The following is a 24,559-nucleotide window of genomic DNA, read 5'->3' on the forward strand; positions in this document are numbered from 1 at the left end:
ACGATTTTTTAAAAACACTTTTTATTTTTTTATTTGTAATTATGACATTTACAGCAATACTGAATGAACGCTTTTATTTTTACTTAATATAATACGCTTTTATTTTTACTTAATATAATACGTCAATAAAATCAATTTAGCCTCAAATAAATAATGAAACATGTTCAATTTGGTTTAAATAATGCAAAAACAAAGTGTTGGAGAAGAAAGTAAAAGTGCATAATGTGCCATGTAAAAAAGCTAACGTTTAAGTTCCTTGCTCAGAACATGAGAACATATGAAAGCTGGTGGTTCCTTTTAACATGAGTCTTCAATATTCTCATTAAGAAGTTTTAGGTTGTAGTTATTATAGGAATTTATAGGACTATTTCTCTATATACGATTTGTATTTCATATACCTTTGACTATTGGATGTTCTTATAGGCAGTATTGCCAGTGTAACAGTATAGCTTCCGTCCCTCCCTGGGCTCGAACCAGGAACACATCGACAACAGCCACCCTCGAAGCATCGTTAACCATTGCTCCACAAAAGCCGCGCCCTTGCAGAGCAAGGGGAACAACTACTTCAAGGTCTCAGAGCGAGTGACGTCACCGATTGAAACGCTATTAGCGCGCACCCCGCTAACTAGCTCCCATTTCACATCGGTTACACCAGCCTAATCTCGGGAGTTGATAGACTTGAAGTCATAAACAGCTCCATGCTTGAAGCACAGCGAAGAGCTGCTGGCAAACGCACAAAGTGCTGTTTGAATGAATGCTTACGAGCCTGCTGCTGCCTACCACCGCTCAGTCAGACTGCTCTATCAAATCTTAGACTTAATTATATCATAATAACACACACAAATACGAGCCTTAGGTCATTAATATGGTCAAATCCGGAAACTATCATTTCGAAAACAAAACGTTTATTCTTTCAGTGAAATACGGAACTGTTCCTTATTTTATCTAACGGGTGGCATCCATAAGTCTAAATATTCCTGTTACATTGCACGACCTTCAATGTTATGTCATAATTACGTAAAATTCTGGCAAATTAGTTCGCAATGAGCCATGCGGCCCAAACTGCTGCATATACCTTGACTCTGCGTGCAATGAACGCAAGAAAAGTGACACAATTTCCCTAATTTAATATTGCCTGCTAACCTGGATTTCTTTTAACTAAATATGCAGGTTTAAAAAAATATATTTCTGTGTATTGATTTTAAGAAAGGCATTGATGATTATGGTTAGGTACATTCGTGCAACGATTGTGCTTTTTTCACAAATGCGCTTTTGTTAAATCATCCCTTGTTTGGCGAAGTTGCAACAAGCCAGGCGGCCCAAACTGCTGCATATACCCTGACTCTGTTGCAAACGCAAGAGAAGTGACACAATTTCCCTAGTTAAAAGATTCATGTTAGCAGGCAATATTTACTAAATATGTAGGTTTAAAAATATATACTTGTGTATTGATTTTAAGAAAGGCGTTGATGTTTATGGTTAGGTACACATTGGTGCAACGACGGTGCTTTTTACGCGAATGCACTTGTTAAATCACCCGTTTGGCGAAGTAGGCTGTGATTCAATGATAAATTAACAGGCACCGCATCGATTATATGCAACGCAGGACAAGCTAGATAAACTAGTAATATCATCAACCATGTGTAGTTAACTAGTGATTATGTTAAGATTGTTTTTTTATAAGATACTCCTTGCTGCACTCTCATAACAGGTAGTCAGCCTGCCACGCAGCCTCATCGTGGAGTGCAATGTAATCGGCCATGATCAGTGTACAAAAATGCCGATTAACGATTGTTATGAAAACTTGAAATTGGCCCTAATTAATCGGTCGACCTCTATACTGTACTCTATACTATGCCACTGTATCTTAGTCCAATGCCACTCGGACATACGCATATATATGTTCTTAATTCATTCCTTACTTAGAATTACGTGTATTTTGGGTATATGTTGTGAAACTGGTAGATATTACTTCACTGTTGGAGCTAGAAACACAAGCATTTCGCTCCACCCACAATAACATCTGCTAAACACGTGTATGTGACCAATAACATTGAAGTGGACATTGAATATCCCTCAAAGACAGTTTCAACTTCAGAACTTAAATCATTGGCAGTCCAAACATAAGACAAATATTTTATGGCAATATTAACATTTATTTACCAGAAACAAATTGGGCTGAATATAGATACACATATGGGTCTTCACATTCAATAGGTTCACTTTCTCTCGAGGACCCAGAGAAATCTTGGTTTGAAATAAAATAGTGGCAGTATTCTGATATGAAGTGTCTCGATGAAACACAAATAGTGAAAAAGCTGTGGATACATTATTACAATTTAGCAATATAGTTTTGCAACAGAGGAGAAACAAATGTTAAGATTTTCTGTCACCTGAGAGGATATCAGCACACACATACAGTACTACTTACATACAGAGGTCAAAACTGTGTTGGAATGGGTTGAATGAAAGAATGGAGCGCAGGCAGAACACTGAGAATACTAAAACTAACTACACAACACAGTATCTTATTTCAGTCTGGTTAAGTGGAGATCAATGTGTATCTATCTACAAGAAACAACAGTCGCATGATTGGTGACACCAATCCAAGCATTGCCCAATGTTATTTTATTATCGCATTATCTCCTGTGCGGTAGAGGTGACCAACTCAGCTATGTGTGTGAGAAGGGACATTGACAGAAGTGCTAGCAGTTAGTCAGAAGTGTCTCTTACAGATTTCAGTCACCCTCTGTTGAAGATGACAAGGCCTTAGGTGAGACTTCAGCCTGTGAAATCTGATAAGTGTAACATTGAAGGAAGTACCTGTATCAACTGTGAAAACAGTGTAGTAGGACATTGCAAGGCCTGTTTGCTATCCTAAAGGCTAGAGAACAGAATCACAACCCCTTCTGAGATTAAGGTCATTTGTAGGTCACCCTGCAGATCAAGCAATGCAGCACTCGAGCCATATTCACCCACACTCATTCAAACATACTTGGAATTAAACGGGATGGCATGCCAAGCGTCCCAGCCAACATGGGTCTGGTAAGATACTGAACAACAGGAAATTAAACTTCCTCTGGCAATAAAATGTAACTCTCCGAATACACAGGGAGGGGTATTTCCTGACTGAATAAAATGTAGTTAAAATCACCACTCTCTCAGCACTTTTCTTTTGCAGTTGAGATCCAAACATTAGTCCTCTCCCAGAGCTTAGCACAGCTCCATTGCCAGACCACTAGTGTAGGCCAGTGTCCAGTATATACAGTGATGCCTGGGTAAACACGAGGGGGTTTATCGGAAGAGGCGGTACATGCGAGGCAGGTGTCCGTCCTTGCTGGACAGGGCAGCTTGGATGTGCTCATAGGAGGGCATCTCTGTCAGGTCTCCTAGGGCTGCTACTGCTGGCTTGCTGCACAGCATCTTTGTTGTGACCCGCTTGATGTCACTCGCTGTAACGTTACCTGGAAAGAGTGAAAAGACAGCATACAGAAGTACTGATTTGTCACGACAGTTATGATTAGCCTACTCCATGAAGATTTTTTTGACAAATGTTTCATTCTGGGCTTGGTGATATCAATATCCACTATTATGATCGAGGGCACTAGTACTCACTGATGAGGTCACACAGCTCGTGTGGCAGCTTCCTCTTCCCTGTGGCTAGAACCTGTCGGCCAACATCCTCAAAGATAACCGGCCGCGACTCCAGGTTCATCATCAGCATGGACTTGAGCTGCGTTTTCGCTCTCTCCAACTCCATCTGAGTACGGAAAGAGAGATGCAAAGTTTTGAAGTCCCAAGAAAGAGTTTAAAGTCCAGAAAGCTTTGTCGCTTTTGTGACATAATTTCCCCTCGCAGGCTAATGGCAAGCCTTACCTCTCCTGCTGTCCCAGCCATCTGAATGAACTCTCTGGTTAAAATCTCCACCATTTCCCGAACCTTGATAAAGCAAGATGTTGTAATCAACAACTTTGGAATGGCAGCAGCACTTTCACAACTTCAGAGAACACGCATACAAAGTAAAATATTGTTTTTATTTTGAACTGTTCTCCTGATGTTATTCTCTAAGCATATGGCAGCTTTGTATTAGCCCTTCATCTACAGTGTAAAGTCCTGCCTTTGCATGCCTCTCCCAAATCCCCTCTCCCTACCTGTCTAGGGTCTGCACTGGCATGGATACACAGCAGGCCAGTGTCCTCATAACTGTGATGGTATGAGGTGGCATTGTACATCCAATGATGCCTGTAGAAGAAAAAAAAAAAATCAATAAACAGAATCCACAAAATAATACAATATTAAGTACTTTAATTACAATTGTGAATGTTGCATCATGCTTACCTGTTGAGCACATTCAGGTAAAGTCTAGTGAACATGCCTTTCCCTGGACCCCCCGCTGAGAAGGACCCACCTCCACCCATCATCATATTGAGGACGGCAAAAGGGATAAAGTCATCCTCCTGTAACACAAAACATGCATATATTATAAATAGAACATCCAGCTACAGGATAGCATAGAGCCTGCAACAGTTCAACCAAGTGGGCAGGAGATCCTCCACACCAACCGATCAAAGTGGGCACCCACCAGGAAGGAGCAGCTCTCCAGGCCAATCATGATATGTGTGAGCTCAGGGATGGGGGTGGGGCCAAGGCTCACATCTGACATGTCCTTATCCATCTGAGAGGATCAAAAACAAAGGTTTACATTCTGATTTAGTAAAGAAAATATTTTAAAAAGAAAAGGGAAAAAGCAAGCAAAGGGAAAAATACTTACCCTTACGATTCCACCAGTATACTGTGCCACAGACAAGTCGACATTGGTAGGCGTACTGGCACCCCATACTGGCTTTACATTTAGCAGATATTTCCTGGCACAGGCCACCAGTTGTTCATGTTCGATGCCCACTCCAGCTAGCACCATACGCTCTGGGCAGTAGTAGCTCTGCAGGTACATGTGTAGCAGCTTCTTGTCGATCTTCTCCACGCTCTCTACTGGGCAGAAGCGAGGCAACCCAACGGTGTTCCCCCGATACGCTGCCTTGTTCACAGAGTAAGTGTTGTGAAACATTATGTATCGCCATAGAAATATGTGTCAACAAATGGCGCAATTGATCATCTATGTACACTGCAGAGAGGTGGGCCAAAGTCAATTAGAAACAGTGCAACAATAGATTTCATGCAGCTCAAGAGTGTTGTAATTTTCTGTCACTTAGAGTGGATCAACCAGTCACATGACTCACTGCATGGATCATCTCTGTCAGTAAAGGTTCAGGGTCAGGCCTCATGCTCAGATCCTCCAGCTCAAAGCGCACAGCCATCCTAGTCATCTCAATCTCCTCATCTAGTAACCCAAAGCAGAGCCATCCTTGATGAAAATATACTCCCACAAAAACATTTACCAGTCTGTTACTTTGTAGACAATTCAATTAAGTCAACATTTTCTCTAGTCATTAAGGGAAGCATCATTAAACATGACAGATCTGTTACTCAGTGTTGACTCACCTAGTAGGCGTGGCTGCAATACAGCGTCAGAGAGCAGGCTGACTACCGTGTCCAGTCCCTTCACCTCGGCAGAGACTGCATACATGGTTGTGTCTCTGTGAATAGAACCTTAGGCATCCTACAAACTGACTGAATATCTTCATCCCCTTCCACAAAGCAGGACTGAGATCATTTATACAGTACCTTCAGAAAGTATTCAGGCCCCTTGACTTTTTCCACATTTTGATACGCTACGCCCTTAATTTTAAAATGTATTAAATATGAATTTCTTTATCAGCAATCTACACACAATTCCCCATAATGACAAAGTGAAAACAGGTCCAGACATTTTTGCAAATTTATTACAAATAAAAAACAGAAATACCTTATTTAAATAAGTATTCAGACCCTTTGCTATGAGAAGCGAAATTGAGCTCAGGTGCATTCTGTTTTCATTGATCACCCTTGACATGCTTCTAAAACTTGGAGTCCACCTGTGGTAAATTCAATTGATTGGACATGATTTGGAAAGGCACACACCTGTCTATATAAGGTCTCACAGTTGACAGTGCATGTCAGAGCAAAAACCCAGCTATGAGGTCGAAGGAATTGTCTGTAGAGCTCCGACAAAGGATTGTGCCAATGAACAGATCTGGGGAAAGATACCAAAACAATTCTGCGGCATTGAAGGTCCCTCATTCTTAAATGGAAGAAGTTTGGAACCACCAAGACTCTTCCAAGAGCTGGCCGCCCAGCCAAACTGAGCAATCGGGGGAGAAGGGCCTTGATCAGGGAGGTGACCAAGAACCCGATGGTCACTCTGACAGAGCTTCAGAGTTCATCTGTGAAGATGGGAGAACCTCCCAGAAGGACTACCATCTCTGCAGCACTCCACAAATCAGGCCTTTATGGTAGAGTGGCCAGCCACTCTTTAGTAAAAGGCACACGACAGCCCACTTGGAGTTTGCCAAAAGGCACCTAAAGGACTCTTAAGAGCATGAGAAACAAGATTCTCTGGTCTGATGAAACCAAGATTGAACTCTTTGGCCTGAATGTCAAGCGTCACGTCTGGAGGAAACCTGGCACCATCCCTACGGTGAAGCACGGTGGTGACAGTATCATGCTTTGGGGATGTTTTTCAGTGGCAGGGACTGGGAGACAAGTCAGGATGGAGGCAAAGACGAACGGAGCAAAGTACAGAGATCCTTGATGAAAATCTGCTTCAGAGCGCTCAGGACCTCAGACTGGCACGAAGGTTCACCTTCCAACAAGACAAATCTGAGCACACAGACAAGACAAAGCAAGAGTGGCTTCAGGACAAGTCTCAATGTCCTCGAGTGGCCCAGCCAGAGACCGGACTTGAACCCGATCGAACATCTCTGGAGAGACCTGAAAATAGCTGCGCAGCAACGCTCCTCATCCAACCTGATAGAGCTTGAGAGAATCTGATGAGAGGAATGGTAGAAACTCCCCAAATACAGGTGTGCCAAGCTCATAGCGTCATACCCAAGAAGACTCGAGGCTGTAATCGCTGCCTCAAAGTACCGAATAAAAGGTCTGAATATTTATGTCAATGTGATCGTTTTTTTATTTTCAATACTTTTGCTATAAAAATGTTTTGCTTTGTCATGATGGGTAGTGTGTGTAGATTGAGGGATTTTTTTGTTTATACGTTACAGCCTTATTCTAAAATGTAACAAAATGCGGAAAAAGTAAAGGGGTCTGAATACTTTCCGAATGCACTGTATATGCCAACTACATACTGTATCTACAACATCAAAATGGATAAAGAGTACCATGACTCTACACTAGGGTTGTACATTTTGGGGAATATTCAGATGCGGAAACTTTCCGTGGGTATTAACAGGAATATGGAAATTCATGGAAATGAATATTAATACCATTTAAATGTAGATGTTTTTTGCATTGGATATATTTACCAAATCATATGGAGACAGAAAGATAAACCTTATAGACAATTGCAAATTATTAAATCCTTCCAATAGAAATAAATAAAACAATTTAGTTACGAATTGAACTTTAAATGAGTTGACTCTTCACATGGGATGACTTCAATGAACAACAAAAGGGATTTGGAGGATGGAGGCAACAGGGGAAAGAGCCACAGATCCAAAGTCCCTTCCATCAGGTGGCTGATGAGATATGTTAGCACGACTGCCATATTGCATCTCCATCCCAAAGCCCTTGCTTGGAAGTGTACTTCGCCAGACTGCCAAGAACCTTGGCCTCATCCAGGCCAAGGTGGTGAGACTGGGTAGTGATGACACCATAAGCCTTGTTGATCTCTGCACCAGACAGGATGCTCTTGCCAGCATACTTGGGGTCCAACATGTACGCTGCAGCGTATATTGGCTTCAGGCAGAAGTCTTCACGCTTTTTGATGTATTTCAGAACTGCAGTTTCCTCTGCTTGGAGCAACAGTGAAGTGGGCAGGGCAGTATAGATTTCTTCTCTTACATCTGCTAGCAGAGTGAACATTAGACAGGATGGCATTGTCTCCCTCAATCCGTGCAATGGCTACTGCTATAGGTTTCAGGAGTTTCAGGCTGCTTACCACTCTCTCCCAAAATACATCATCCAGGAGGATCCTCTTGATGGGCTGTCCATATCAGCAGACTGTGATATGGCCATTTCTTGGAGACTCCTTCCCCTCCAGGAGACTGTCAAACATGATGACAACACCACCCCAACGGGTGTTGCTGGGCAGCTTCAATGTGATGCTCTTATTCTTCTCACTTTGCTTGGTGAGGTAGATTGCTGCTATAACTTGATGACCCTTCACATACCTAACCATTTCCTTGGCTCTCTTGTAGTGTATCCATTGTTTTCAATGCCATGATGTCCTTGAGGAGCAGATTCGATGCATGAGCAGCACAGCCAATGGGTGTGATGTGAGGGTAGGACTCCTCCACTTTAGACCAAGCAGCCGTCATGTTCGCAGCATTGTCTGTCACCAGTGCAAATACCGTCGGTGGTCCAAGGTCATTGATGACTGCCTTCAGCTCATCTGCAATGTAGAGACCGGTGTGTCTGTTGTCCCTTGTGTCTGTGCTCTTGTAGAATACTGGTTGAGGTGTGGAGATGTAGTTAATTATTCCTTGCCCACGAACATTCGACCACCCATCAGAGATGATTGCAATACATTCTGCATTCTCTATGATTTGCTTGACCTTCACTTGAACTCTGCATCCAGCAAATGAGTAGATAAAGCATGTCTGGTTGGAGGGTGTATGCTGGGCGAAGAACATTCAGAAATCTCTTCCAATACACATTGCATGTGAGCATCAGAGATGAACCAGTTGCATACACAGCTCGAGCAAGATATTCATCAACATTTCTCTGACTACGTTCCTCCATTGAGTCAAAAAAAACTTCTGATTCCAGGAGGACCATGAGCTGTTGCTATCGATAAGGTGTCTGATTCATCATTTTCACATTGAATAGAAGTAGAGGGACCTTTGTCAGAGGTTGTTTGTTGTGAGCACTGAGGGAACTTTATGCACTTGGCCAGATGATTCTGCATCTTTGTTGCATTCTTCACATATGATTTGGCACAGTATTTGCAAATGTACACAGCTTTTCCCCCTACATTAGCTGCAGTGAAATGTCTCCACACATCAGATGGTGCCTGTGGCATTTTCCTGTAAAGATTAGGGAAAAAATTGTTAAAAAAAAAAAAATACAATTCCATGTACAGATAAATAGTCAAGCAGTTAGATTAAACAACTGCTTTGTAAGATAAATGTTTTAAAATGAAACATATGGAAACAGGTGAATTAACACTCAGTTTGCAGGCTCAAGCAAGCTAAAACCCACAAGGTAGCAAAAACTAACTAGCAGAAATGTTTAACAAGTTAGAAATGATTTAAACACACTTTGCTGTAGGCTACTATTGACTAGTTAACAAAACAGCATGTACGTCATATAAAATATATTCACCCCACCCAGTATTGTAATCAAAACTTACCAGAAAGCATGTAGTCCTTGGCTCAGACAGTGTAGTAGGGTGGGCTCAATAGGATCTCATTAGTGTGCAAGATCTTGAGAATCAGCTGTACATGTGATGGAAGAATGCACTGTGCATGCAGAGGGTTGCAATTCCATTGAATTGGGGAGTTTAACCAAAATATGCCACAAGACCTAGTATTGCCTTGTGTATCCCACAAAAATAGTTCACTGTTATAAGCTAACCTTTTGATGATTTTAAGTAAAATTTCCCAAATTCTCAGGCTTAACTTCCAATGGAAAATGTACAAGAAGGTTTCCAACCCTTAGCAACCCTACTCTGCACTAGACCTTTCCATCAGTCAGAGAGAAAACATACTGTGCCTGGACATTAAAGCCAAATAAATTATTCATACCTGGACATTAAAGCCAAATAAATTATTCATACCTGGATGTTTGGCAGTCACAGATCCCTCCATGTTTTTCGAGTGTGAGAAGAATTTCATCTTTACTGCCATACTGGGCTGTGGACTGAAGATGCAGAAGGTGTTGTCATCATTTGCCATGAACAAAAACATAGCAATCAATTTGCTTATGCTACAAAATGACAACATAGCGAGAGGAAAAAAACGGTGGAACATATTTTGTACAAGGTGTTTGTTGACTAGCAAGACGTCTCAAAACAGGTGACACTTACAGAAAAGGCAAGTTTCTCCAAAAAGTGTGCAACTCCACTGGGGTATTTTGTCTCATGTCTAGAGCCTGAATTTACTAAAACTGGAAGGAGAGAGAATCAAATCAATATTCAGTCATACTTTATTGATTATGCGGCAAGAGACGGTCTGAAATAGAATGATAAAGAAAGATCAGCTCAATTCAAAATCTGTAGCAACTTACTTCCAACTGTGCAGAACTGACCAAACTTGTTTTGAGATGCTACTTTAAGGCCATTTTCCAAAGTAGTGATTTTAGTCTCGCATTGTTCATGGCTGTCCACTGCTGCAAACACTGGTTTGGGGATCCCTGGTAACGGTGCAGAGAGTGAGATATTGGGATATCCACTGCCACTGCTGCACTTTCTATACGCTGCAATTCCAAACCTGTAAATGCAAAAATGTAGGTTACTTTATGGATTGCTGCAAACAACAACAGCATGTCTTGACAGGTGAACTGAACTCTCACAAATGAGTACCAGATTCACCTACCCACATGATACAGCTAGCACCAGATGCTAACCACTGATGATGCCAAAGTGTGCTTGTCCAGAAATCCAAGTTGCCAGTGTCAGTGTACGCTAACGTTTGGGACGTTGAACATTCAGGCTACTGCTCAGACTATGGAGGCTTTAGTCTAGAGCAGGGTTTCCCAATATCTTTGGTTTGGTACTGTTGATTTAGTCATACGCGCCTGTCCATCGCAGGACTTAGAACGCAGTTGATCATTTTCAAACTCAATGGCAAGGAAAAAAATCGAGGTGCTTTATTTATAATAGCAGCACCCACCCGTAGCACACGCTCCAGCAGGTATATTTCTGTGGTCACCCCCAAAGCCAATTCCTCCTTTGGCCGCCTTTCCTTCCAGTTCTCTGCTGCCAATGACTGGAACGAATTGCAAGAATCACTGAAGATGGAGACTCATATCTCCCTCATTAACATTAAGCATCAGCTGTCAGAGCAGCTCACAGATCATTGCACCTGTACACAGCCCATCTGTAAATAGCCCATCCAACTACCTCATCCCCATATTGTTATTTTTTTTGTTGCTCCTTTGCACCCCAGTATTTCGACTTGTACATTCATCTTCAGCACATCTATCACTCCAATGTTAATTGCTAAATTGTAATTACTTCGCCATTACGGCCCATTTATTGCCTTACCTCCCTAATCTTACCTCATTTGCACACACTGTATATAGATTTTTTCTATTGTGTCTTGACTGTACGTTTGTTTATTCCATGTGTAACTATGTTGTTTGTGTCACACTGCTTTGCTTTATCTTGGCCAGGTCGCAGTTGTAAATAAGAACTTGTTCTCAACTGGCCTATCTGGTTAAATAAAGGTGAAATAAAAAAAATAAAAGTCGCTGGCCACAAACACATTCACGGATTTGACAGTCATGCCATCACTCCCGCCGTAACTGGATCCTGGACTTCAACACATCTACCATGCTGACCCTCAACGCAGGGGCCACTCAGGGGTGCGTGCTTAGTCCCCTGCTGTACTCCCTGTTCACCCATGACTGCGTACGACTCCAACACCATCATTAAGTTTGCTGACCACACAACAGCCTGATCACCGAACACGATGAGACAGCCTATAGGGAGGAGGTGAGAGACCTGGCAGTGTTGTGCCAACAACCAATTTGACAGAACTTGAAGAATTGTTTTAAGAATAAATGTTGCACAACCCAGGTGTGGAAAGCTCTTAGAGACTTACACAGAAAGACTCACAGCTGTAATCACTGACAAAGGTGATTCTAACATGTATCGCCTCAGGGGGTTGAATATTTATCTAATCAATATATAATGTTTTATTTTTCATAAATTCTTTGCAAATGTTTGAATTTTTATTCCACTTTGACATTAAGAGTACTTTGTAAAATGTGAATACTTTCTGAAGGCACCGTATCTACCTTAAATACCTCGTACCCCTGCACACCGACTCGGTACTGGTACCTGTATAGCCAGGTTATCATTACTCATTGTGCAATTATGTGTTATTCCTTTTCTAATGTTTCTCCAATTTCTTTCTCTGCATTGTTGGTAATTGCCCGTAAGTAAGCATGTCACTGTTAGTTGTTGTTTACGAAGCATTTGACGAATAACATTTGATTTGATCAAATGAAAGCCAACCCATCACCATGTAGAACCACCAGTGAGGTGATGATTTGCTTAAATTATCCTGTCAAAATGTTGCTTGAACTTTTTCCTATTGTCCATCTACTGTAAGTATTGTGGCACAAGGAGATGAAATGATAAATGTCTACTGAACTTTTTTATTTTGCATACGCTGTTATTCAGAACGACTTACAGGAGCAATTAAGGTTAAGTGCCTTGGTCAAGGCCATAGACAGATTTCTCACCTAGTCGGCTCGAGAATAGAGCAAGCAAGTTAATTGGTCTGGTACACAGTTTTGCGGGCGTTATAGCGGCTGCAGCGAAATTGTTATATTACTAGTTAGCGTCTAACAATGCAGTAAAATGTCAACAAATACAACAATCTAAATCATTTTCAACTTGTGTTTTAGGAATATAAATTATAATTAACATTATTTTTCTACCGGATTCTACTTAATCGCGTAAAAACTACTGAATGAGCCCAAAATGTGCTTTGATTGGATTCTAAACAGCTTCTACCCCGCCCAAGCCATAAGACTACTGAACATCTAATTAAATGGCTACCCAGACTACGTTACTGTCAATAATGCTATTCGGTTTAAGACGACTAGACACAAAAATATCTAGCTTTCCACAACATTGTTTTGTTTGACTTTGATTGTCCTTAGCTCCACGACGAGCAACGTTACTAGCTTGTTTGCATGCTAGGCTATACTTGGCCAGCTAGCTGACCACGAAAAGGTACATACATATTTCAGTAAAGTCAGTGCAACTACAGATGCAACTGTTTTAAAATGGACGTGAACATTACCTCTGAACACGGCCCCAAGTTCTGCACCTCGACATGTGCGTTGCCATATTGAATTATCTGAGACCACTAATTCACCCGGATGATACTGCAAAACACTTCCTCTTTCGAATATTGCCTAGCAACGTCAAACCAATTTCCAACCAGAGAAACGTTTGAGGAGATGGGAAACTCCATTGCAATCGTGTTACGTACCATTGTGTACGTTGCCCATGCTACGTCATGGGTCGCGCGGTTCATTCTGGGCAATTCTGGCACAAGGAGAGCTCTCCTTCAAGGAGTGAATGGGAGTCAATTTGGCGCTAGTTCTAAACCCCAACATTAGCATCAATTTCGTCAATAACAAGTACAACATTACAAATATTTTCCAAAAATTGAGATCATTAACTTGCTTTCTGTAATATTGTACAGCTTTGGAATTGTGACATTACGTACTTTCGAGGAAAATACGCACGTTTGTCGACTAATGTGCCACGTAAAAAAAAACTGGGAACTCGGAAATCTCCGACTTCCGAGCGTTCAAACAACTGGCAGCATGACCGCGATTGGTCAACAGTCTGCTGGGTGTGGCGTTATGGACCCTTTTCCAGTAAACGACACACTGACGTAATGCAAAGATGCGCGAGACTCTTGGCGGCAGTAATACATCATCTCCATCTCTGCCCATTCAACAGTCTACATTTACTTTTTTATTACTTCTAAACAAAATCACTTTTTTTTGGTTTGTCATTTGCTTACAATTTTTTGAATCTTGCTCGAACAGTCACTTGCTTGAACAGTCACTATATTTGGTTGTGATCTTTGCAAAATAACTACTTTGGATGCAGCCGTTGTTAACTAGAATGCTAACGCTCATTGACATAGGCTTTAGCAAAAGCTAACCAAAGAGCCATTTTACTGGGTGAAGTGTTTTTTAAGTATAATGCAGTTCACTTGTGATGATGACACTCATTATATTAAGCAGGACATTCATAATCTAAAAGTAATGTGAAATTCAGTCATATGCAACATGTAAATAGAGGATTCTTTTGATGGCGTACTATAAGAACTCCCCTTTGTTCTGCCACCAACTTGCGAGCATCACACTCATGCGGCAATGCTTGTACACAGAAAGGGGTCTATATATTTCTCCTTTTTGCCAATCGGATTCCCATCTCCTTTATCTAATATCTCTGGTCCAACCTTTGTGGTTGTCACTAGTTACCACACACACAAAGTCATAAACCCCGCCTATTTCTACAATTTCTCTTCTTAAAATCTGATTTTAAACCCAACTCTAAACTTAATCCTAACCTTAACCCCACTGCTAATCTTGTGCAAATATATAGCCACATACTTTGTAACTACTGACAACCAAGTTTTGTCAGCTAATTGTGAACGTCAGCAGAGGAAGAGGCGAAGCGAGAGGGATAACTGGACCCAAAATCTGTCTTCTCCAGCAGGTGTGGTTTTTCGTGTTTTTTTTCGCTCACCAAACCCGGAGTTTTATTTATTTTACTATGCAAGTTGTCCTTGATTACCAACATTTTTTGATGGCTTATTTGTTACCAGTGGCGTATTTGATCAAATAGAAGTTTCGTAATGTTTAGGTTAAGTAGGACACGTGTCATTCCGACAACTTTGAGAAAACCTCTATCGGACTTGTGCCTGTCGTTTACACTCGTCTCTGCCCTCTCATTGGCTAGAATGGTCCTGTTCATTTCTCCTCGACTGCCTTCCATTTTTAAAGAAATTAATTTTCATTGTTAGAGCAACCACATGGTTATCTGGTCAATACAATGGATAATCTGTGACCTCAGTCATTGCTTTGAAATGCAACCCCCCAAAACGCAAATGTATTGAGCCCTGGATGTGACATTAACTGAGATTTTTTTTAAAACAAGCTCACAAATGATAAAACAAGCTCATGATTTATAAAACGAGCTCGTGAATTATAAAACATGCTCATGAATTACAAAAACGTGTGCATGAATTGATATAAAACGTGCTCATGATTTATAAAACAAGCTCACGAATGACAAAACATGCTCACAAATTACAAAAACATGTGCATGATTTATGAAATGAGCCCACAAATTGTAAAACGTCCCCAAAAGTCTAGGGAGACAATATCAACCACCTCCACCCATTGACCCCTTGACTTTTTCCACAATTTATGACAATAGAGCCTTATTCTAAAATGGATTAATTAAAAAATAGTCCTCATCAGTATACACAAAATATCCCATAATGACAAAGTGAAAACAGGTTTTTAAAACAGATACCTTATTTACATAAGTTTTCAGACCCTTTGCTATGAGACTCGAAATTGAGCTCAGGTGCATCCTGTGCCATTGACCATCCTTGAGATGTTTCTACAACTTGATTGGAGTCCACCTGTGGTATATTCAATTGATTGGACATGACTTGGAAAGGCACACACCTGTCTATATAAGGTCCCATAATTGACAGTGCATGTCAGAGCAAAAACCAAGCCACGAGGTCGAAGGAATTGTCCATAGAGCTCCAAGACAGGATTTTATTGAGGCACAGATCTGGGGAAAGGTACCAAAAAATGTCTGCAGCATTGAGGGTCCCCAAGAACACAGTGGCCTCCATCATTCTTAAATGGAAGAAGTTTGGAACCACCAATACTCTTCCTAGAACTGGCCGCCCGGGAAAACTGGGCAATCGGGGAAGAAGGGCCTTGGTCAGGGAGGTATGATGCTACAAGCTTGGCACACCTGTAATCTTGGAGTTTCCTCCATTATTCTCCGCAGATCCTCTCGAGTTCTGTCAGGTTGGATGGGAGTGTTGCTGCACAGCTATTTTCAGGTCTCTCCAGAGATGTTAGATTGGGTTCAAGTCCGGGCTCTGGCTGGGCCACTCAAGGACATTCAAAGAATTGTCCCAGAGCCACTCTTGCGTTGTCTTGGCTGTGTGCTTAGGGTCGTTGTCCTGTTGGAAGGTGAACCTTCGCCCCAGTCTGAGGTCCTGATCACTCTGGAGCAGATTTTCATCAAGGATCTCTCTGTATTTTTCTCTATACATCTTTCCCTTGATCCTGACTAGTCTCCCAGTACCTGCCGCTGAAAAACATCCCCACAGCATGATGCTGCCACCACCATGCTTCACCGTAGGGATGGTGCCAGGTTTCCTCCAGACGTGACGCATGGCATTCAGGCCAAAGAGTTAAATCTTGCTATTATCAGACCAGAGAATCTTGTTTCTCATGGTCTGAGAGTCCTTTAGGTGCCTTTTGGCAAACTCCAAGTGCGCAGTCATGGGCCTTTTACTGAGGAGTGGCTTCCATCTGGCCACTCTACCATAAAGGTCTGATTGGTGGACTGCTGCAGAAATGGTTGTCCTTCTGGAAGGTTCTCCCATCTCCACAGAGGAACTCTGGAGCTCTGTCAGAGTGACCATCGGGTTCTTGGTCGCCTCCCTGACCAAGGCCCTTCTCCCTCTTCAATGCTTCAAAAAATGTGTTGGTACCCTTCCCCAGATCTGTGCCTCGACACAATCCTGTCTCGGAGCTCAACGGACAATTCCTTTGACCTCATGGCTTGGTTTTTTTCTCTGACATGCACTGTCAACTGTGGGACCTTATATAGACAGGTGTGTGCCTTTCCAAATCATGTCCAATCAATTGAATTTACCACAGGTGGACTCCAATCAAGTTTTAGAAGCATCTCAAGGATGATCAATGGAAACAGAATGCACCTGAGCTCAATTTCTAGTGTCACTGCAAACGGTCTGAATACTTACAGTTGAAGTCGGAAGTTTACATACACCTTTGCCAAATACATTTAAACTCAGTTGTTCACAATTTAATTTAAACACATTTAATCCTATTAAAAATTCTGTGTATAAAGTCAGTGAGGATCACCACTTTATTTGAAGAATGTGAAATGTCAGAATAATACTGGAGAGAATGATTTATTTCATCTTTTATTTCTTTCATCACATTCCCAGTGGGTCAGAAGTTTACATACACTCAACTACTATTTGGTGGCATTGCCTTTAAATTGTTTAACTTGTGTCAAACATTTCGGGTAGCCTTCCACAAGCTTCCCACAATAAGTTGGGTGAATTTTGGCCCATTCCTCCTCACAGAGCTGGTGTAACTGAGTCAGGTTTGTAGGCCTCCTTGCTCACACATGCTTTTTCAGTTCTGCCCACACATTTTCTATAGGATTGAGGTCAGGGCTTTCTGATGGCCACTCCAATACCTTGACTTTGTTGTTCTTAAGCCATTTTGCCACAACTTTGGAAGTATGCTTGGGGTCATTGTCCATTTGGAAGTCCCATTTACGACCAAGCTTTAACTTCCTGACTGATGTCTTGAGATGTTGCGTCTATATATCCACATAATTTTCCTGCCTCATGATGCCATCTATTTTGTGAAGTGCACCAGTCCCTTCTGCAGCAAAGCACCCCCACAACATGATGCTGCCACCCCCGTGCTTCACGGTTGGGATGGTGTTCTTCGGCTTGCAAGCATCCCCCTTTTTCCTCCAAACATAGCGATGGTCAATATGCCCAAACAGTTCAATTTTTGTTTCATCAGACCAGAGGACATTTCTCCAAAAAGCATGATCTTTGTCCTCATGTGCAGTTGCAAACCGTAGTCTGGCTTTTTTATGGCAGGTTTGGAGCAGTGGCTTCTTCCTTGTTGAGTGGCCTTTCAGGTTATGTCGACATAGGACTCGTTTTACTATGGATATAGATACTTTTGTACCTGTTTCCTCCAGCATCTTCACAAGGTCCTTTGCTGTTGTTCTGGGATTGATTTGCACTTTTCGCACCAAAGTACATTAATCTCTAGGAGACAGAACGCGTCTCCTTCCTGAGCGGTATGACGGCTGCGTGGTCCCATGGTGTTTATACTTGCGTACTATTGTTTGTACAGATGAGCGTGGTACCTTCAGGCATTTGGAAATTGCTCCCAAGGATGAACCAGACTTGTGGAGGTCTTTTTTTCTGAGCTCTTGGCTGATTTCTTTTGATTTTCCCATGATGTCAAGCAAAGAGGCACTGAGTTTGAAGGTAGGCCTTGAAATACATCCACAGGTACACCTCCAGTTGACTCAAATGATGAAAATTCGCCTATCAGAAGCTTCTAAAGCCATGACATAATTTTCTGGAATTTTCCAAGCTGTTTCAAGGCACAGTCAAATTAGTGTATGTAAACTTCTGACCCACTGGAATTGTGATACAGTGAATGATAAGTGAAATAATCTGTCTGTAAACAATTGTTGGAAAAATTACTTGTGTCATGCACAAAGTAGATGTCCTATCCAACTTGCCAAAACTATAGTTTGTTAACAAGAAATTTGTGGAGTGGTTGAAAAATGAGTTTTAGTGACTCCAACCTAGGTGTATGTTAACTTCAGACTTCAACTGTATGTAAATAAGGTATTTCTGTTTCTTACTTTTAAGACATTTGCATACATTTCTAAAAACCTGTTTTCACTTTGCCATTATGAGGTATTGAGTGTAGAATGATGAGGGAAAACATTTATTTAATCCATTTTAGAATAAGACGGTAACGTAACAAAATGTGTAAAAAGTCAAGGGGTCTGAATACTTTCCGAATGCACTGTTTTACACACAGTGTCTCATATGGATGAAATTATAGTGTATAAAGTTACATTTCAGATGTATGAACATTCTCACTGCTCACTCGTTATCCTCATGGACGATTTCACCCTGCATGTTAATAAGTGCTGCACAGATTCTAAGGACTTTGTCCATTTTGTGTGTCAGGTTGATGGGAACAGTCTGGGAGAGGGTTTTGAACACCTTGAGTCGTCTGATAACTCTCACAACATTTATATGCACATTAGCTATCCTTCTGGTGCTTGTGACATCCTCGTCAGACAGCTGGCCTTCTTTCTGAGTGAAGGCTGGTATGGAATCAAGATTGTGTGCTTTCTGAAGAGTGGTTTCAGAGCAGTCGATGACGCAAGTGTTGTTGGGGAACTTCTCTTTGAAGCACTGAGTCAATGTATTCTGGATTGTCTCCCTTGGCAGATATGGAATATAAATCCTCATGTGCTCCTCCATTGTGTCAATCCAGTAGGAAAGGATTCTTCATTCAGTAAGATCACTCTGGAGTGGATTCAGCTTCAGCTTCATCAAGGTTATTAGTGTTTGATCAGTGATATGCATTTTGAAGTTAGCCGTGTAGAATTTCTGCAGAAATGCTACAATGGTCAAAGAAAACACTAACAGGAAGGCCAGTATACAACACTGAGCTGGTGTCATTCTTCAGGATGGTTTGGGTCAATGGCTCTGCACCACCTCATTGGTTTGTTTGTGGCAGGTGGGCTTGTTGACTGGTTCTCTTGACACGTAGCTGTGATCAGCCACTGCTGGGACCTGAATTTGAGTATCAGCATCTTTATGCTGCGGTGGCATTGGCACACTCAGATCAGACTCTGCATCACCACAGTTGTCTTCATCTGTCAAACAAACATAAGAGAGACCACAAGTTTAACAAAATAAAATACACAGACAGCCTAATGGTCATGGATAGGTAAAAAAAACAACAAAAAAAAACACTTCAACGTTTAATAATTGAGCTAATTAGACATTTCATGAGCATCACCAGTGGCATGCCAGCAATGGTGGGGATAATCATGGCGTGTGGGAGACATTGTCAGACTAAAGTTGTTGAATAGCTAAATGTAGGGACTAACTAGCTCGGGTAGTTATCTAGCAACACTGTATCAGATCGGCTGCCCTCAAACTATCTAGCTAAGTGAGTATGCTAGACAACAGTTAGCTAGCTACAGTATGTTAGGACATAGGAGTGGCTACCTACTACTAACATAGCTAAACTAGATAACAAATGGGGTGTCCTGAATCAGGCAGAAGTTATGATAGCTAGCGAGTAGCAGCTAGCTAACAGCTACCTGTATGTGTTGATGTCCTGATGATAAGTCGCTCTCTGGTCTGTACTGGAGCATCATAGCCCAGCCACTTCTCAGGGAAAGGATGCTCTTCAGTCGGCCTCTAGTCCACAAAGTGATAGCAACACACATAGGGTTGGTTTGGTTGTTTCTTCAAGTTCAATGCTTTGAGCCAAAGCTGAAGAGATTCCTCATCCTTAGGAGGTGGGTGCAAATCAAAAGGTGCCTCAACTGCACTCGCTTCTCAACAAATTAGGTGGCCTAAACACTCCTGCTCCATGAACAGCTTCCGTTTCTGACAGTTATTGTGGCATCCCCTTGCTAAACATAAAATGCCTGTTTTGCGTGAATCCATGTTTGGGAAGTTGTGTGAAGTGATAGTGAGCTAGTTAACTAGCTAGCTGCGAGCTATTGGCCGGAAGTGCTTTACTGGAAGTCCCCCACAAATAAACCTAAACAGACCCCCTCCATATTTCCCTTGAAAATGAGGTGAATACAACCAGCGGGTTTTACAGTTCATCGAGCAGATAGGAAGGTGCTCTCTCTGGCAAGAACAAAGGCAGAGGGACCTGCTTTACGACCAATAACAAGTGGTGCGACAGGGGAAACGTACAGGAACTTACGAGCCTCTCCTCTCCCAACTTGGAATATTTACTCATCAAATGTCACCCTTTTTATATTCTGAGAGAGTTCTCAGGGATTATCGCCATGGCTGTGTACATCCCTCCCCAAGCCACCACCAAAAATGCTCATAAAGATCTTCATTGTACCCTGAACAAACTGGAGACTGCATACCTGGAGGCAGCGTTTATTATCGCGGGGGACTTTAACAAAAGTAATTTGAGAACCGTGCTCGCAAATTACTATCAACACATTGACTGTCCAATTTGCAGAGATTCTAAGCTGGGCCCCTGCTACACGCCTTTTCGACACGAGAGTAAGGCCATCTCCCGTTCTCCTTTTGGCAAATCTGGCCATGACTCCATTTATCTCCTCCTGACCGACAAATAAAGACTCAAGAGGGATGTTCCGGTGGTCAGGTCTGTACAACGCTGGTCAGACCAATCAGAATCCATTCTCCAAGACTGTTTTGATCACTTGGACTGGAATATGTTCCGGGTAATTTCTGGGGATAACATCAATGATGTCTTCTCTGGGGATTACATCAACGTACCGAGGGCCCTCACAGTGTTCTAAAGGAGCACCATCGGGAGCATACTGCTGGGCTGCATCACAGCCTGGTATGGCAACTCCACCACCGCTGACCGCAAGACACTACAGAGGGTGGTACGCTCAGCTGAACACACCATTGAGTGCACACTGCCTGCCCTCCAGGACACCTACAGTGAGGGAGAAAAGTATTTGATCCCCTGCTGATTTTGTACGTTTGCCCACTGACAAATAAATGATCAGTCTATAATTTTAATGGTAGGTTTATTTGAACAGTGAGAGACAGAATAACAACAAAAAATCCAGAAAAACGCAGGTCAAAAATGTTATAAAATGATCCCTTTAAGAGTGTGCTCCTAATCTCAGCTCGTTACCTGTATAAAAGACACCTGGGAGCCAGAAATCTTTCTGATTGAGAGGGGGTCAAATACTTATTTCCCTCATTAAAATGCAAATCAATTTATAACATTTTTGACATGTGTTTTTATGGATTTTTTTGTTGTTATTCTGTCTCTCACTGTTCAAATAAACCTACTATTAAAATTATATACTGATCATTTTTTTGTCAGTGGGCAAACGTACAAAATCAGCAGGGGATCAAATACTTTTTCCCCTCACTGTACAACACCAGGTGTCACAGGAAGGCCAAAAATATAATTAGATCACAGCCACCGGAGCCACGGCCTGTTCTCCCCTCTTCCATCGCTCAGACGCAGACATTGCAGGAGGATCATTGCTAAAACTAACATACTACCCCCCCCCGGACTTCCTACGACATTTATCATACGAATAGCTACCAGAACTACTACCCCCCGCTGCTCCCCCTATGGACATTGAACATCCCCACCACCCCCCCATGGACATTGAACACCCCCCCCCCACTCAATATTACCCTGCCTACACCCCAATGGACATTTATACAATGAACAAAAATATACATGCAACAATTTTCAAAGATTTTACTGAGTTACAGTTCATGTAAGGAAATCATTAAATTGAAATAAATTCATTAGGCACTAATCTATGGATTCCACATGACTAGGAATACAGATAAGCATCTGTTGGTCATAAGATAGCTTAAAAAAAAGGTAGGGCCGTGGGTCAGAAAACCAGTCAGTATCTGGTGTGACCAACATTTGCCTCATGCAGTGCAACACATTTCCTCAAATCAAATCAAATTATATTGGTCACATATTAGTTAGCAGATGTTATTGTGAGTGTAACAAAATGCTTGTACTTCTAGTTCCAACAGTGCAGCAATATCTAACAAGTAAAATCTAACAATTCCACAACAAATACGAAATACACGCAAATCTAAGTAAGGAATTAAATAAGAATGATATAAATATATGGATGAGCAAATGTCAGAGCGGCATAGGCTAAGATATAGTACAATATAATAGAATATAGTGCAATAGATAGTATAGAATACAGTATATACATATGAGATGAGTAATGCAAGATATGTAAACATTATTAAAGTGGCATTAAAGTGACTAGTGTTCCATTTATGAAAGTGGCCAATGATTCAAGTCTGTATGTAGGCAGCAGCCTCTCTGTGCTAGTCATGGCTGTTTAACAGTACGGTGGCCTTAAGATAGAAGCTGTGGAGGTGGCAGGATGACTGTAAGGGTACCACAACATGGTCCTTTACATGTTGACATACTGAATGAACAGTGCCACCAGCAGGTAGAGGAAGAGCAGAAACGCAAACAGCAGGCTGCCGTCCAATGGGTTCCAGTGTGCTGAGAGCCTAGAGACCCACACAGTTACTGCTCCTAGATGGAAACAGAGGTAATGGGGTTAAGGTGTGTGAGGGTGTGTATGTGTGTGTGGTGTGATGAAATGAGGGGTGAGAGGGGCTGGGCCACGAGGAATGTGTGTTAGAGAGAGTGTGCAAAAGAGCATGTTGTGGCAAGAACAGAACAGTGGAAGAAATCTCTCCTCCTCTGTGGCACACATTCTTGCCCCTCTGGAAATATTCCAGACAAGGTAAATCACCTTTACTCCCCGTCAGTTACATCACTGATTTATTTGACTAACCTAACTGCTGTTATGTTAAAGAGAAGATGGGAGAGAAGATTAAAATGACAGGAAGAAAGAAGATATGACTGTCTAATGGTAGTTGCAGACTGATAGTTAACTTCACATTTTTTCTCAAAAGGGGGTTGGATCAAATGGAATGAGCCTTGTGTAAATAAGCAAAGTGTGTGTGTTTGGGGAGGGGATGTTAAGCATGCTTGTTGAAGTACAGTACTGTACACTGTCCGTGTGTGTGTGTGTGTCTATATCTGTGTGTCGTCCCCAGTCATCCATTCCTCACCTGTTCCTTGGTCCGTTGCTGAGCCTGTCTCCTACCAGTGTCTGTAGGGAGGGCAGAGCAGAGCGGCTCAGCTGCTATCTAACTCGGCCATCTCCGGCCCCCGGGCATCATCTCAACACCCACAGCCACTCCTCCACTGCAGACTCCTCCTGCCTCTGCCTCTCTGCATAGTACAGCACCTAGAGCCCACAACCACCATCTCACAGCCAGGCCACTGGGGAAATAAAAATGTAGACAACATTGTCAATACAACAGACCACTACAGAGATGGACAGAGAAGATGTCAATAAAGTAATGTTCATAAGGCACAACACGGAAGAAACTGCAATGAAACGGGGAGGTAGAATACTATCTGAACTTGTGCAATAGCAAATGCTTGTTTTTGTTTATTTCATTGCAACACGTTGTTTATGGTGTGTGCTCTAATGAGCACAACCTAGCTCAAATAAAGAACATGTTCAAATCAATAGTGGACAGCATCAACAGGGTTGAATTCAGGTGTGCAACAATGTACTCGTTGAGTGTTTGTGTGTTTTTGGGTGAATGAATGAATCGACAATGGATGAGAATCCTAGGCTGGATGCCTGGCTGGACATAATGTAAAGTTTGCGGGAACAGTACATGCACAAAGCCTCTCGATTAAGTGGACACAACGCAAATGAGTTAGTGAGAGCCACACAACGGACACAACCACAAAACAAAGCCAGGTAGCTAACTAGTCTGTCCAGGCCTATACCTTAGGGAGGGTGTGCAATTTATTTAACAGTAGAAGGGGAGGGTCATGTGAAAATACGTTTAACGTTGGGGAGGGCGGGGGCATTTCTTTTCATAACATCTTGAGTTACCCCTCCAAAAATATCACATGGCTAGCATCACATTTGCTACCAATTTAACTAGGCTAGCTAACTAGGTTGCCGGCCCTTAGCTAATCTAGCTAACATTAGCTAATGTTGGTGATTATGTCAATCTGAAATAAAAACCTTACCTGCTTTCGGAAATTACGTCTTTCAATTGATAACATTAGATGGAAAGTTCAATGTAATAGCCTACACATTCTTACCTTGGAAAGCAGAACTTGCATG

The 24,559-nt window shown here is 42.0% G+C and overlaps 1 protein-coding gene and 1 long non-coding RNA gene across 2 annotated transcripts; both read right to left on the reverse strand.

Moving 5' to 3' along the window:
* Positions 1 to 2,135: 2,135 nt before the first annotated feature.
* On the reverse strand, positions 2,136 to 13,293 carry pmpca (peptidase, mitochondrial processing subunit alpha). Its single transcript, XM_014171595.2, has 13 exons — positions 13,092 to 13,293; positions 10,342 to 10,544; positions 10,142 to 10,221; positions 9,893 to 9,975; positions 5,500 to 5,594; positions 5,238 to 5,338; positions 4,772 to 5,035; positions 4,583 to 4,675; positions 4,339 to 4,457; positions 4,152 to 4,242; positions 3,877 to 3,939; positions 3,616 to 3,760; positions 2,136 to 3,464 (listed from the first exon to the last, which is right to left on the reverse strand). Exons 1-13 carry the CDS (start codon positions 13,136 to 13,138, stop codon positions 3,295 to 3,297), a joined length of 1,554 nt encoding a protein of 517 aa, XP_014027070.1. The 5' UTR covers positions 13,139 to 13,293; the 3' UTR covers positions 2,136 to 3,294.
* A 5,279-nt stretch (positions 13,294 to 18,572) lies between these two features.
* LOC106585419 (uncharacterized) lies at positions 18,573 to 21,211 on the reverse strand. The gene is made up of 2 exons (XR_001323966.2): positions 19,988 to 21,211; positions 18,573 to 19,534 (listed from the first exon to the last, which is right to left on the reverse strand). It is a non-coding gene; the product is annotated as an uncharacterized lncRNA (long non-coding RNA).
* Positions 21,212 to 24,559: the final 3,348 nt, after the last annotated feature.

Source organism: Salmo salar, chromosome ssa24, assembly GCF_905237065.1.
Source record: "Salmo salar chromosome ssa24, Ssal_v3.1, whole genome shotgun sequence".
Classification (NCBI taxonomy): domain Eukaryota; kingdom Metazoa; phylum Chordata; class Actinopteri; order Salmoniformes; family Salmonidae; genus Salmo; species Salmo salar.